The sequence below is a fragment of the Melitaea cinxia genome, chromosome 29 (genome assembly GCF_905220565.1).
Source record: "Melitaea cinxia chromosome 29, ilMelCinx1.1, whole genome shotgun sequence".
In the NCBI taxonomy this organism is placed as follows: domain Eukaryota; kingdom Metazoa; phylum Arthropoda; class Insecta; order Lepidoptera; family Nymphalidae; genus Melitaea; species Melitaea cinxia.
The window spans coordinates 4,803,136-4,818,445 of NC_059422.1; the positions used below are offsets into that span (position 1 = coordinate 4,803,136).

The 15,310-nt window shown below is 36.1% G+C and overlaps 1 protein-coding gene and 2 long non-coding RNA genes across 3 annotated transcripts in view; 2 read left to right on the top strand and 1 right to left on the bottom strand.

Moving 5' to 3' along the window:
• The first annotated feature begins 2,160 nt into the window (after window positions 1–2,160).
• Window positions 2,161–3,251, top strand: LOC123668002. Its single transcript, XR_006745503.1, has 2 exons — window positions 2,161–2,395; window positions 2,928–3,251. It is a non-coding gene; the product is annotated as an uncharacterized LOC123668002 (long non-coding RNA).
• A 2,332-nt stretch (window positions 3,252–5,583) lies between these two features.
• The window catches only part of LOC123668004 (cullin-1), a 51,556-nt gene continuing 41,829 nt past the window's right edge, over window positions 5,584–15,310 (bottom strand). The window contains exons 12-20 of the mRNA XM_045601825.1: window positions 13,338–13,445; window positions 11,546–11,617; window positions 10,714–10,866; window positions 10,369–10,487; window positions 9,873–9,993; window positions 9,422–9,522; window positions 7,108–7,213; window positions 6,621–6,734; window positions 5,584–5,704 (exon numbers count right to left, since the gene is read on the bottom strand). Of these exons, the coding sequence (XP_045457781.1) occupies window positions 5,624–5,704; window positions 6,621–6,734; window positions 7,108–7,213; window positions 9,422–9,522; window positions 9,873–9,993; window positions 10,369–10,487; window positions 10,714–10,866; window positions 11,546–11,617; window positions 13,338–13,445 (975 nt within the window). The 3' untranslated portion in view covers window positions 5,584–5,623. The remainder of the gene's footprint in view (window positions 5,705–6,620; window positions 6,735–7,107; window positions 7,214–9,421; window positions 9,523–9,872; window positions 9,994–10,368; window positions 10,488–10,713; window positions 10,867–11,545; window positions 11,618–13,337; window positions 13,446–15,310) is intronic.
• LOC123668006 lies at window positions 7,392–8,503 on the top strand. The gene is made up of 2 exons (XR_006745505.1): window positions 7,392–7,424; window positions 8,432–8,503. It is a non-coding gene; the product is annotated as an uncharacterized LOC123668006 (long non-coding RNA).

Genomic DNA, 15,310 nt, shown 5'->3' on the forward strand with positions numbered 1-15,310 from the left:
TTATCGTATTCTCATTGCACCCTTTTACCTATTTCACATACATAGAATTCCTAACACTCAACGGCCTGCTCTACTAGAATTTAAATTGTCTGGGATTCGGACAAATCATAAATAAAAGCAAGACCTGGGCACGAAAAACGTCTGCATTAAATGCGCGGGAATGTGGTGGGAATCGAGCTCACGGCCGCTGGCGCATTAATTTATCGCTGTGACCATTACACAAAAGCAGTTTAATATGACACTGAGAAAATTGAAATAAAGCTCGTTATCAATCAGTCTGGATTATCAATCATATAAATACTCGCGATTTCACGACAGCTATTTACATTACTTAATACAATTATATGACAAGCCACCAAAAATGATTTTTGCATTATAAGGAGCTCATTTTCTTACTACCAGTTGGTTTTATAAATTTTACTGCATTTTGTTTTAAAATACACTTTTCAATAACAACTTTTTGTATTGTTATCATTTGTAGAACCAAACTTGATTATTTTTACAGTATTATTATATACTGATAACGTCACATTAGTTTTCGATGGGCTAACAGCGAAGGTAAATTAGACCTTTAGGGCTTGTTCAGAACAACTAATAAACTACAATTTTTTAGTCACAGCCTCATAGGTTATGAATATATCGGACAACTAAAGTGGTTGAATGGGAAAAAGAATGAAAATTAAATTATACGTAAGATATCTATCTGAAACTCAGCCGTACATGTGAAACAGAACCTAAAACTGAAAAGTGGCCTTTTTTATTTGAATGTTTATTTTCGAAGTAAAACTTCGTAGTAGTAGCTGGTGAATGCGTGACGAAAGCGTTACGAAAAGTGTGATGTGAAGATTACATTTAAATAACACTGCTATGAAGTAGTGTTGTGTTGCTGCGGTGAGTAAAGTGGCCAGAGCTCCTGGGGAGTGTCAAGGGTCTACCCTTAGTTAGATTTGGAAACATGCATTTGATGCTTCTGGTATTGCTGCCATTTATAGTAGCTACAGTAATCGCTTATCACTTGGATGCATTGTTTGCAACTAATGTGCGAGCTTTGCGTGCATTTTTTCCACGTACATGCAAACTGTGGAATGACCTTCCTCAATGAGGCCTTCCTAAGAGAGGCCATGGACGAAAAATATAGAAATAATAGATAGAATGACACGCATGTTGCTATCGTTTCTAATCTGTACCTCGTTTGCTTATGAAAGGTTATTTGATATCAGAGATTAATAAGGCCATAGAGCGACAATAATATTAAATATATTTAAAAAAAAATACAATAAAGTTGTTATTTGTATATTTATAAACATTAAGAAAAGTGATAAATTACTCTTATACTCTTAAATATTCACATACACATACACGATAAAAGCGTATATAATAAGTATAAGAGTAGTTGAAATTTCAATACATTGTTAGGAAAAATTTTGCTATTCCGGACTGGCAGCAATGTATTTTAATTTTTGGTTAATTTATTCAAAATTTATTTTGCGCTTACAAAAAAGATAAAGCGACTTCGTAGAAACAAATATGGTTTAAAATATAAGTATTCCGAGGCCTGTAACTAAAAAAAAAATTAAAAACCTGCTGAGCAGCCTGATGTCTTAGAAATAATTGGAGCATAGGAAAAATTTAAAAATACATTTGATTATATTTTGAAGTTATTTTTCTTTTGGCGCGTTACGAAAAAAATATGAGTAAATTTTTTCGATGCGCGCGCAAACCGTCACGAAAAAGCCGATACCATAAAGTTAGCTAGTCAACAAAGAAGTTAGCTAGCCAATGAAGTATAACTTCTTATGTGCGTACCAAGAAGCTTATACAAGTGCGTACATAAATATACAGACACTTTTTTATTACAAAAAATTTACTTGACGTAACAATCTAAAAAAATGTCTATTGTATACTAAATTTTACTCCTTAAAATGTTTTAAGCAAATCGTGTAAGTATTTCCGAGATACGTCAATACAATATTCATCCTCTGTAAATTCGCGTGGAAATTCGTGAAAACAAAATAATGATTACTAGGTAAATGACTCGACAAAAGATATTGAACTCAATATTCTTTAAGCCAAATGTAAATGATTATGATAGATATCTTTTAATTAAGAATTTATTTTATTAAATCGGTACCCAACGGCTCCCAGAAGGATATAAATCCTTTTTTTAGGTCTTAGGATACCGAAAAACACCTCCAACGCGTTTTTTTGTTAGATGGAAATATGTAATCTGTGAAAGAAAGCTGTCAAAAATATACAATTAATTCACAATCACTGCCTTTTTAAATTTTATATATACCTACAAATACAAAAAAAGCTTTATGGCAAAAGTGATATGTGCTTTTAAATATGGCATCAAAAATCATTTGCTTTCGAAAATGTCATAAATTCCTTATTGGTAATTTTTCAATTTAATTATTAGATTGTTTTTAGAGATTTAAAATTTAAAGCAAATGTAGGTATGCATAAATATTATGGTAAAACAGACGATCTTGTAAGCACTAATAAAATGTCTAGTTATTTTTGTGGTATTATTAATTCCATTCGTAGATAATTTATAGTAATGATAATGAATGAAGAATATTTAAAGCTTTATAACACAGCAACTAGTAGACGACGCGTTAGCGCAACGGTCACAGTACTAGCAGTGGCTGTTGCTCTGGCGGTTGTGGGTTTGATCCTCGCATGTGGCAGACATTTTTATTGGTCATACAGATGTTTGCCATGGCATGGGCGTTTGTGCTTGTTTGTTTCCGGATGCCTGATACAGGAGTAAATACTAGACTAGATAGAGAGACTTTATTTAATAACTAGTTCTCATTTTACTCAATATAATAATAGTAATAAGTTATTTTACTCAATATAAGATAAGTAATTTCAACAATATAATAGAAAGCGAGATAAACGATTTTATAAGAATATAAAAACAGTTGCAGCCACAGCCATGGCTTCCGGTAATGGTGACAGTTCTAATGGCTGGCAGGACACCTTCGAACTATACAGCCCTGAGGATTGGCATTTGCCTAACAACCTGAGTAGTGCCAGTTATACTCATCTTTATGGAAACGGATATGTTACGAATATCGGTGGCATCGTTGCCAGCAGTGAAGGTAGCGGCGAGTCTCCATCCTAAAGTAGTAAGATTGGCATAGCCAGTCATAATTTCGAAGATATCGCTTTACATAACGAAAAAATTTAGAAATGCTACTTATTCTTAGCTAGAAGTAATATGAATAAAAACTTTTGCCGATTAATTGGTGGTTTATTTATATTTAACAAATTACAAGGACAACGTTTGTAGAGAGTTTTAAAGTTCAGTAAAAACAAAGTCTATATAAGTTCTTGGCTAGAAATGGTTTAAAATTTAGTTAGTAAATATTTCTATTGTTTGAAATGGATAAACTGAAAAACTACTGAACCGATTTCGAAAATTCCATCACCAGAAGATTGCTGTTTTTATTGATTGACATAGGATTTATTTTAATGAAAGAAAATGGAACAGTCATAATCCAGTAATACAAACGGCTGAAGCCAGGGTGTATAATAGCCCTGAACATAAAGCTAGTATATTAAGAAGTCTAAGTAGTTTATGTTCATTTCTTTAACCCACTTCAAAATAAAGAAAGACGTTATCAATTCGACTGTATATTTTTTGGGATACGTTAAAACTTTTTTACTGATTTCGATGACTTTTTTTAACTGAAAGGTGGTGCTTATTAGGTTATGCCAATTAAATTTAATTGAGTTCTGACAAGTACTTTTCGAGTTATAGGTATATAATAATGCGTATTTGCTTAACTATTTTTCCGTATACCTTGAATTTGGTTTTTTTAACCGACTTCCAAAAAAGGAGGAGGTTCTCAATTCGACTATTTTTTAATGTATGTTACTACTTCAGAACTTTTGACTGGGAAAATTTTTAATCGAAAAGTGGTGTATCCTTTAGTCCCACTTAAATTTATTTGAGATCTAACAACAACTTTTCAAGTTATATCTCATAATGCATTTTTACTTAACTATTTTTTCGTTGACCTACGTTGTGTTATATTACCGCATAATTTTTTATTGGTTGTACCGATTTTGATGATTTATAATTTAATAGAAAGCTGATGTTTATCATGTGGTCACATTTAAATTTCGTCGAGATCTGATTACAACTTTTTGAATAATCTTTGATAACGCATAATTACCTTACTTTGTTTTCATCTACCTACGTTGTATTACTTGTCGATGTAATTCAAGTCGGTTTCTTTTTCGTTTGCGAGCAAATACAATTATTCGTTTGCACATATAGTCTAAGATCAAACTGCAAATTAGTGCATGCAATGAGGTTTGTGATGTGGCACATTTTGACAGACAACCTGGTCGATATATATCCTCCTAATCATAAATATACATAAAAATTTAAGTTTTTAGCAAAACCTCGATGCCTGCACTAATTTGCAGTGGGATCTTGTACCAATACAATTATAAATATCACTCAACTTTTGAAAACTGTACTGAGCACATACTTTTTCGAATATAACATTTTGAAGTAAAACTTCTTTACGAACGCTTGACTTGGGAAGTAAGCTGGTGAATGCGTGACGAGTGCGTTACGAAAAGTGTGATTAGACGAGGCGAAGTTGAGAGGGAGATAAGTTAGTGAAGATAGAAAGGGAGAGTTAAGTTTCGTAAGCTTTACTTCAGTCGTGTAGTCTAAAGCACACTCGTTTTTTTTAGAAATGTAAAATGAAACAAGAAAAAATATTGATTCATTAAAAAATTATTTACTTATAAAAAGTTATAAGTTAGGGCGGTGCAAAGTATTCTATCGGATCTCTTATCAGAATCTGCTCGAATGATTTTTGATTATAAATTATCCCTTGTCGATTTATGTAACTAGATTTTAGTAATTGCGGTATTTTTGTTTGTTTTTTTTTGTGCGTGTTGTGATTCCATGTCCATGTAGGACAAGTCCCTAAAAATAATAAAAGAATAAAAAAAATTATGCAATGTAAAGGTTATCATTTATTGAAAGCATATCTTTACGCATAATTTCGTTTAGTTAAATGTTTAATCAACATTTAGTGCCGAGTTATTATATTTGTTAGGCTTGCGTTATCACATTCACAGTAACAGTCAGTCAAATAAAAGCAGCCGCCAACAACATAGGTTTACACCTGAACTTAATTAACGGTTTCCATATGACTGATAACTTAATTGAAGTAGGGCAAGGCAGGAAATATCCTGCTTAAAATATGGAGCAGCCCGACTTGGGTAGTAGTACCTCGTCCAATGCGACCTGGGGGAATACAGATCACAGCTAAATAATAATGCTCTCAAGCAGTGGTGTTCCTTTGGTGAGTAAGGTGACCAGAACTCCTGGAATTGGAAATAGGGTCGTCAACGCGCTTGCGACGCTTCTGGTGTTGCAGGTCTATAACCGACGGTAATCGCTTACCATCAGCCGTACGCTTGTTTGCCGACTTAACTTAGTTGTATAAAAAGAAAAAATCATTTAATTAATGTCTCGCGTTTGTTATGTTACATGTTTTCAATAAATATAAGGAAATAACAGTCGGGTGGATAAATAAAAGTCGGATGTAGATAATAGTTATAGTTCATTTATTATGCGGCGAGGCGATCACGCTAAGTAGCTGTACGTGTCCTTCTCTCCTTCGGTGCGCTCTAAGTATTCCTTTTCTATCAAAATGTCGATGCATTTCTGAAAAAAATAACGTCATATTAATATAACTATATTAGGCGTAAAATTTTAATGTGAGGAATAAAAAATATATACATTTTACACAAATTAAGTGTATATACAAAATATAACATATTGTTGTTTTAAACGATATACACAAAAATTTCGTGTCACGATGTATGTGGGCGGTAAACTACTGGGGTACGATAAACTACTATCCAACTTGGGAGATAGGGTAGTTTTTATCACAATTGGACCCGGTAGGTGGCGCTGCTATCGGTATGTAAGAAATTAAATATGGTAGCTGTTTTCCTGTCCTTTTATATGTAGTATATAATAATAATAATAAACCACTTTATTGCAACTAAAGATAGTATACATAGTAAAACCTTAATATTAGATACATATAGTGCAATGGGCGATCTTATCACTAAATAGCGATCTCTTCCAGATTACCCAACAGAAAAAAGCTAGCAGTGTAACGTTCTTGCGCAACGGTAATAAAGTTTAATCAAAATACATACATAAATTCCTACAAACATACATACATATATAACCAAGCAACTATAATACAATAAATATAGTTCGACATGTAATTAATTTTTTATGTTAACATTCCCTAATTTTGTCTCTTGAATTATTTTTTTTCAGAAAGCTATTTGAATGCTATAATGCAATAATGCGCTGTTTCTGCTACGTTAAACTCATTTATAAGTCAGGTCATAGTAAAACATTAATTATACTAGTAGTTTTACGGAAACTTAAATTTAATTTAATAAATTTTATCTGTTAGTCTCTGTTATGAGATAAGTTATCGAAATTTGGCGACAGACGGTGAAACAGGCCCTAAACTTAAAATAATTGAAATAAAATCTTAGCTGTCGGATATTGTTACACGTCACCGTTGACATAGGCCTTAATATATACAGTAGTGTACCTTAATGACGGGCACTCTGGGCTTGAACCGCGACGACAGTTGGTTGAGAACTTCCACTACCAGGTGTTGGTGCTTCAGCGTCTTGCGAGTCTTCATAATGCGCACTATCGCTGCCTGCGGGTGGGGGGGACACACTATTAGTATGGTATAAAATACTTGATTTTTAGTTTTTATTATTTATTTTATTCGAAAACCAACAGCGTTACAATTCGTATATATAACATTTAACATAATATTAACAATAATAAGGCCAGTAATAGGTTGTCCTATCTATACATCTTAGTACTGTTACAAAAGGGCAGTGTTAAGAGCCGATATTAAAATGACTTGAAAAACAAACAAAATTAAGATAACAAGAGTAAAAGATTTTGTAGTATTTCTTAAGTAAACTGGTGACTCTCAATAAGTACTTTCATGATGTATCTGGACATAGTTTATATGTATTTGTACTGCGAGGGGCGCAGTGTGAGTGCGGGTGCGCGTGTACCTGTATGAGCATCTTGCGGTCCTCCTCGATGTGCTTGTGCGTGGCCTCCTGCTCCACCTTCAGCTCCGTCTTCAGCGGGATGTTGATGTTCACGCGGAGCTTTTTGCTGCGAGACAACACACAGCGATGTCAGAACCGTTAACGACGTGTGGGATGACCCACCATTATAATTATTATATATTTTTTCTCCTTAAACATAGCTCAATATTTTAAATATATATAGCTTCGAACGTGCGGACACTCGACGCGTCAGTCCGCTCCAAACCGCTAGCCGCTTACCCACGCTTCTCATCCCGATAATTTTTTGCTTTGTATGTGTAATATCCTTAACTATTTTAAGGATAACTGGGATAAGTAAAACGACAGTGCTACGCAGCTGGTTATTTATTAACAACTGACTTTTGTGCATGCGACTTGGCGCCGCACACGCCACAACGCGTGCCGCCGCTGCCACCGGTCCCGCCGCTGCCGACCGCGCGCGGCGCCGCGCGGCCCCGCGCGCGCCCCTTGCTGCACCGTGACCGGCCAGCGCTAGCGGCCGCATACAGCAATGGTTCCTGTTTGACCACCACTTCCGGAGCGCCTGCGCCGCGTACTATCTTATGTGCACTTTCAGCTGCTATACTAATCTCCAGAGCCTTACTAAGTTTCATGTTGGCCGGGTCCTCACGGTACAGCTTTTCACGAACCGCGGATGAATCGACACCCATTACGAACCGATCGGTGAGGCTCATTTCTAGGGATGTGCCAAACTTACAAGTTGACGCCAAACCACGGAGACGAGCTGCGTAATCCATGAGCGACTCGCCTGACTCCTTTTTAGCGTCATAAAACTTCTCACGTTCCGCGTACACGCACTTTTTTGATTCGAAATGCGCGTTTAAGGTGTCTACTATAGTCTTATGCGACACGTTTTCAGGCTTCTCTGGATGCAATAAATCACGTGTCAATCGATAGGAATCTTGTGACATGCAATTTAACAGGATAGCACGTCTTTTACCACCATCCTTATCTGATGTATCGGTAATGTCATTCGTAACAAAGAAACTATTCAATTGTGCAACGTGCACAGGCCACTCGTCACTTTTACAGTCGAAAACAGGCACCGTGCCTAAAACCGACATCGTCACTAGGTCCGTATATCATTAGTTAATCGATTATTAACACAATAACTCGTCGCCAGTGTAATATCCTTAACTATTTTAAGGATAACCGGGATAAGTAAAACGACAGTGCTACGCAGCTGGTTATTTATTAACAACTGACTTTTGTCGGTAGGAAAAACTTACAAATGAATAAGCAACGAACTACCTACATATCACAGTATGTAATAACGATCTTGCTGTTATTCTATGAATTTAATATTGTTGCTTCGAAATACACGTCTTCGAGATTTTTGGTGTGTTTATTTTTATACAACGCGAGTAGGCATACCAAAGACACGAGACTATAGCCTGATTGGTCTCATTACTTTACTATACACGTGTGCAAACTACTTTAAAATGTTTTCAAAACATGCAAGTTTCATTTTCGCATTCAGTTAGTAACGTCGCAATGTAGGCCTCTTTCTCCACGTAGGAGAAGGATTGGAGCTTAATCCACCACGCTGCTCCACTGCGGGTTGGCGGATATGTTTTCTATTATGGGTAACGATCGCTATCAGGTATTTATGATAACAACCGGGACCGAAGGTTTACCGTACTCTCCGAGGCACGGTGGGGAGACCCACAAGGACAGACATCCAAACAGGAAAGAAATATTTGTACAAATACAAGTATCCGTCCCAAGCGGGAATCGAACCTGTAAACCGTCGGTGTATCAGGCGACTACTCGCAACATTACATTAGAGCGGTTGTCAAAACTGTTAATAGTACAAGATTATAGTTTAATTGGTCTCATTACTATACTATATACATGTGCAAACAAATTAAAACATGCAAGTTTCATTACTCTTTACTTTAACGCAGTATTTAATATTTTAGCAAGAAATAAATATTTGTGTGTGTGTGTGGGTCTTCCTGACAGGCCCGAGGGTCTGTCCGGGTACGGGCCTCGAGGTTACCCTCTTTACCCAGGCTTTCTTCACCGGAGCTCTCGCCTCCGGGGTCACGTCCTTTCGGCCCTATTGGGCCAGGGTCATAATGCCCTTAGGGTCTTCGCAATATTTGTACAGTTAATATTATTAATTTTATCAATAATTTCTACATTTATTTAACTTATGTACCAAAAAAAAAAAAATACTAAAAAGTTCAAAGTTGAACACATCAAAATAAACTCTAAATATTTTTGTTGTAATAACTAATTGTGTACTTACTTTTTATATCCTGTGTACAGTTCAACAACAGATGACTCCATTAGTTCGGACTCGTCGTCTTGACACACGAGTAACTTGGCCTTCAATAAGATCTGTAACACCTGGAAACAAAACAAGTTGTATAGAATAAACTTGAATGTTATATTTGAGAGGCGAAAAAAATTTTATTTCTGGTTTTTGAAATTTGATTGCCAGAACCAGATTTGTATAAAAAAAAAACAAATGATAGTGTTGATGGCAAACGAAAAATAACCAACTTCAATCGACCAACCAAACGACGGAGGTCGAAAGATACTCATTTTAATCTCAATTTTAAATGATAAGCATCAGCTTTCAATTAAAAAACGAATCATCAAAATCGGTACATCCAGTATAGTTGAAAATCAATACATTCACGAAAAACAAGGCAGTACAAAGTTCCTAGGGCCCCCTATACGAAGGGGCCTCGTACCTGTATCAGGAAGTCCCCCTTGATACCGGTGTGGTGCTCGAGCTGACGAACACTCCACGATGTGTTGTCGTTGTATTGCAACAGTACGGCCATTTGAAACGTGCTTGCTTGTAGGGTATATCTGTGGATAAAAACATTAAATAATAAATTTGTTGCCATTATTTTGGCAGTTAACATATTCTTAGCTTTCATTTACCAACTTTGATAAACGTTCCGAAGTAGTTGTGTGTAGTGATAGTGAAGCTGTTATTGTAACATTACGGACATACACTTAACCTATAAGTCAGACACGTTGACAGAGTATGCACAACACGTAGTTCAATCCGTGGTCATGGGCAACATTTGTATGGCATGTTTGCCGTGGTCTGGACATTTTTGTTCGTGTATTCTGGAGCCGAAATCTGGACCCCCGACATAGGAGTAAATCCTAATTTATTATAGTATTGAGTGTGAGGCGTTCATTTATATATTTATCGTTATAAGTAAATATAGTAACCTGTTCTTAAAGCAGTTGGTGACGAGTTCCCCCTTACTCATGTTGTAGAGCCAGTTCAGTTTCCTGCCCGAATGTTGAGACGAGTAGAACGTCGTGAACCTGTGTACGGACCGCTCCAGCTGTTGATTAAAACAAATAGTTTTAATTTATCTGTAGGCAACTGAATGGCTTCGTTTTAGCCAACGGCCAACTACTATAGATTCTTTTCTTTTGTAATTATTACAGTATTAATTAATAAATTTATATAACACCTACAATCGGGGCGGTGATCGAAATTTAAAGAGGGCACCCACCCCCGGAGCACAAAGTACAACAGGCTAGACAAAAGAGGTATAGATAGTGTACCTCCGTGGGCAGCTGGAAGCTGGAGGACTGCTGGAAGGGCCAGGAGCCGGACGATAGCACCTGGATGCTGAAGTCAATGTGAAGAGGCTGCTCCGAGCTGCTGGCCATGTGCTTGCGGAAGTTCTCATTCAGGTCCTTCGACACGCCGATGTCCTGGAGTTAAATAAATATAAAATCAATTTTGTGAGGTAGGTCACAGCAGGAAATATCCTGCTCACAATCTGAGCAGCCCGTCTGGGGGCGTAGTTTAACCTTACAGAAGACTACAGCTAAATAACACGTTTGTAAGGTGACCAGAAGTTTAAGCATGTATGTCTATGGTAACCGCTTACCCAGTACGCTTGGATGCCACCCTTTTCATATTAAAAAAAATCGAAATGTGTTTTATTCAAGTTGGCTTTAAAAGCATTTATGAATTGTCATTTAACAAATTAAATTTATATTTTGACGTGACAAGGTCTAATAAACTAGATGAACGCCGGCTGTATGTATGAAAAAGGATGACTCTTTGTCCCGTTACGCTCATTGTCCCGTTGCTCTCATTGAACGCTTGCGCTGCATCTATCTTTCTTCCACTCGATTGGCCTATGCGTCCAAAGAGATGTTTTGTTATGATGTTGTCACGTTAAACTATCGTCCGTAAAGCAACATTACAGACAACCATTATTTTTTAAATTATTTAATTATAGTAAAAAGTGAAACTACCGCCGATTCGGAATGTAGACTCTCAGAGGAGGATCGGTAAAGAAATTCCGCAGTTATTCTTTTAAAAAAAAACTGTCAATAGTTACAAATTTAGTGATGTCTTACATAGTGTCTGTATATTCCTTACCTGGAACATTCTCTGTAACTTGCTTGTGTACTCGAAGCCGCACGCTTGCTTCAATTTTGAGATCATGGACGCCTGAAACAAAAATATAATATTAACATATCTATTAAAAAAAAGATGGATGATGTAATCATCTCAAATATTTTTTTGGAGTTTAAATGTGTTTTCGAAGACCTTGAAAAAATATTTATCTATTAAAAATTCTATATCAGTGTAAAATTAAAACAATGTTAAAATAAAGCAAAAATTATCTAAATTTGTTTTATATTTGGTTCTATTCAACTACCTATCCAGTCACCAAACCGCCTGCCCAGCATGGTGACTATGGGCAAAACACACGACTTCACGTCATTTCTGGCGCGAACTTGTGGAGTCCTATGTCCAGCAGTGGACAACGATAGGCTGAAGTGATGAGTGATGAACTACATATCATTTTGTGACTACGTTATGGCGTATCCACACATATAGAAACTTTTTATATCAGAATAATAATCAAACCTCATTTCATCTTTTTATATTTTTTATAAAAATATTTTTTGATGGATGTCAAGAAATTAATTTTTTAAATTTTTCTTTATTAATTCTATAATATATTTTGGTATGTGAACGTTGTTTTTGATTCTATTATTCTTTAATAAAAAGTCGGTGGAGATATCGAAGATCCTATCATTACTCCATTGGTTAAATAGCGTATTCGCTAAAACGTAATTACATACTTCAGAACAATTTCAAATAAATAAATAAAAAATATTTGCTAAATGTGATTCTAGGCGTAAAAACCCAGAAATAAAATAAAATAGCGCAGACCAATGTAAATTTTGTAGGTAATCGATAATAATCGATACCAAACGTAAATAAAACCCCTCATTGTTTCGTAGCGACGACGGAACAAACAAAATACTCATACTTAGTAATTACTGATTGTTCTTTTTTTGTTACTTGTTACTTGAATATGTTGTGTAAATACGAAAATAAATAATTAAAAAAAAATATAGTATATCTCTTTCCATCTTGTTTGTTTGCTATCTGCTGCACGTCTCTCTGCAAGATCAAACGATATTTTAACTGGCTTTGAAAACATTCGGATCGCGGACAGCTCTTTGATTTTTAATATGTACGATTTTTATTTTTGTGTTACCCACACATTAGGGATTCTAAACATTTTTGAATATCATATCAAAAATTGACCGTTCCAGCGGGATTCGAACCCGCGTCTCCGACTGACCGTGTCGGCGCTCTAGCCAATTAAGCTATGGAACGTGGCCGCTCCAGCGGGATTTCTTCTTCAGCGGGATCTTTGATTTTTTATTATTTATTTTTATTTCATTCCGTGTCCTGAAGCGCTCGGGGTGGTTTTTATATTTTGATAATTATTATTTAAGAAGTATCAAATCTTATATACATAATTATATTAAATTAAGATATATCAAAATTATGTATGTAAAAAAAAGAGGTTACAAAACCCTACATAGTTGAATGACCTCGCATTTGGTTTGTTTACGTTTGGTATCTCGGCTCGTTGAATGAGTAAGTTAGGAGGTAAATTAGGAGTAGCCCGGCTGGGGAAGTACCTTAACCTTAAAAAAGATCACAGTTACTTAATACTGGTATTGAGCAGTATTGTGTTCCTATTGGTGAGCTCGTGAGGAGGATTGGGGCTAGGGTCGGCAACGCGCTTGCGATGCTTCTGGTGTTGTTGGTGCGTCTATAAGCTACGGCAATCGCTTACCATCAGGTGAGCCGTACGATTGTTTGCCGACCTAGTTGTATAAAAACAAACAAACGCAAGTCTCACCTCAGCGTCGTCACTGGCAGACATGTGTTGTACGAGTCGTTTAGCCAACATTTTGCTGTAGAACTTCTGGAAAACGTCTTTATCTTCTATGTACTTGAATACCACCATCTGGAAACAACATGCATTTGTTTTATTTAATAAAATAAAAAAATAGGAATACACAAATAACGAGCGGTTATGCTAAGCTTTGTTTAGCACGATAAGATATGACAATATATATATAATAATATATATATAATAATATATATATAATAATATATATTTGAATTATTAATGATATATTTATACTTTTGAAAAGAAGCTGAAACAACAACTCATTATTGGGTTATGTGAACACCTTCACTTTGTGATGGTGTTCACACAACATATGATATAATCTGTTAGTACCTGGGTGACCAAACTTAGCTCGGTCTAGCAAATCGTGTTTTTTGGAAATCATATTTAAAGTTACATATTGATAAAATATTAATAATACTTTCCGATTTTATCGACATAATAATAAATAATTGTGTTTGCTCGCAAACGAAAAAAAACCGACTTCAATTACATCGACGAGTAATACAACGTAGATTGACGAAAAAATAGTCAAGTAAGTACGCGTTATCAAAGATTACTCAAAAAGTAGTTATCAGATCTCAATAAAATTTATATGTGACCACATGACAAACATCAGCTTTCGATTAAATTAAAAATCGATACACCCAGTAAAAAGTTATTGCGGATTTTCAAGAGTTTCCCTCGATTTCTCTGAGATCCCATCATCAGATCCTGGTTTTCTTATCATGGTACCAAACTAGGGATATCTCCTTTCTAACAAAAAAAAAAGAATTATCAAAATCGGTACATCCAGTAGAAAGTGATGCGGTATAATACATCGTAGATCGACGAAAAAAGCGTCAAGTAAAAACGCATTATTAGATATAACTCGAAAAGTAGTTGTTAGATCTCAAATAAATTTCATCATTACAGCCTATACAGTCCACTGCTGAACATAGGCCTCCACGAGTTTACGCCAAAAATAACGTGAACTCATGTGTTTTGCCCATAGTCACCACGCTGGGCAGGCGGGTTGGTGACCGCAGTACTCAAATAAATTTAAATGGGACCAATGACACATACCACTTTTCGATTAAAAATTTTTTTGTCGAAATCGGTCCACACGGTTAAAAGTTCTGATGTAACATACATAAAAAAAATACAGTCGAATTGAGAACCTCCTCCTTTTTTGGAAGTCGGTTAAAAATATGAACTACCTGTACGGCAGGCGCTTTACACTGCGTACCGACCATAAGCCTTTAGTAACTATATTTGGGCCGAAACAAGGAATACCGTCGATGGCCGCAAGTCGTTTACAACGGTGGGCTATTAAATTATCGGTACGTTACATCCAAACAAAATGGGGCCGATGGTTTATCTCGATTGTCAGCAAGCTTTAAAAATAAAAATATTTTTAATATTCTTGAACAATTTCATTTACACTTTGCACATAATGCTTTATTATTAGATTATAATGAGATTAAAAAACAGATTTGCCGGGACCCATTACTGGGTCGTGTTCTCACTTACATTCGTGACAAGTGGCCACCGCATAATGAGATGCTGCCTCTCAACCCTTACTTTAATCGTAAAAAAGAGTTGTATGAGGGGTTAGGTTGCGTGATGTGGGGCCATAGAATAGTAATACCGGAAACCTGCAGGGACAAGGTTTTAACTGACTTGCATGAGGCTCATATGGGGATAGTTAAGACGAAATCTTTTGCTAGGAGCTACGTATGGTGGCCGGGCATTGACGAGGCAATCGAGAAAACGTGCCGCGACTGTAGCGTGTGTGTCGCGGAGAGTGAAGCGCCACCGCGGCATATGCCATGCCCATGGCCATGGCGGAATAAACCTTGGACTCGCGTACACGTCGACTTCCTAGGTCCTCTTGCGGGTCGAATGTATTTAGTGTTGCTGGATGCGAGAATTAAATG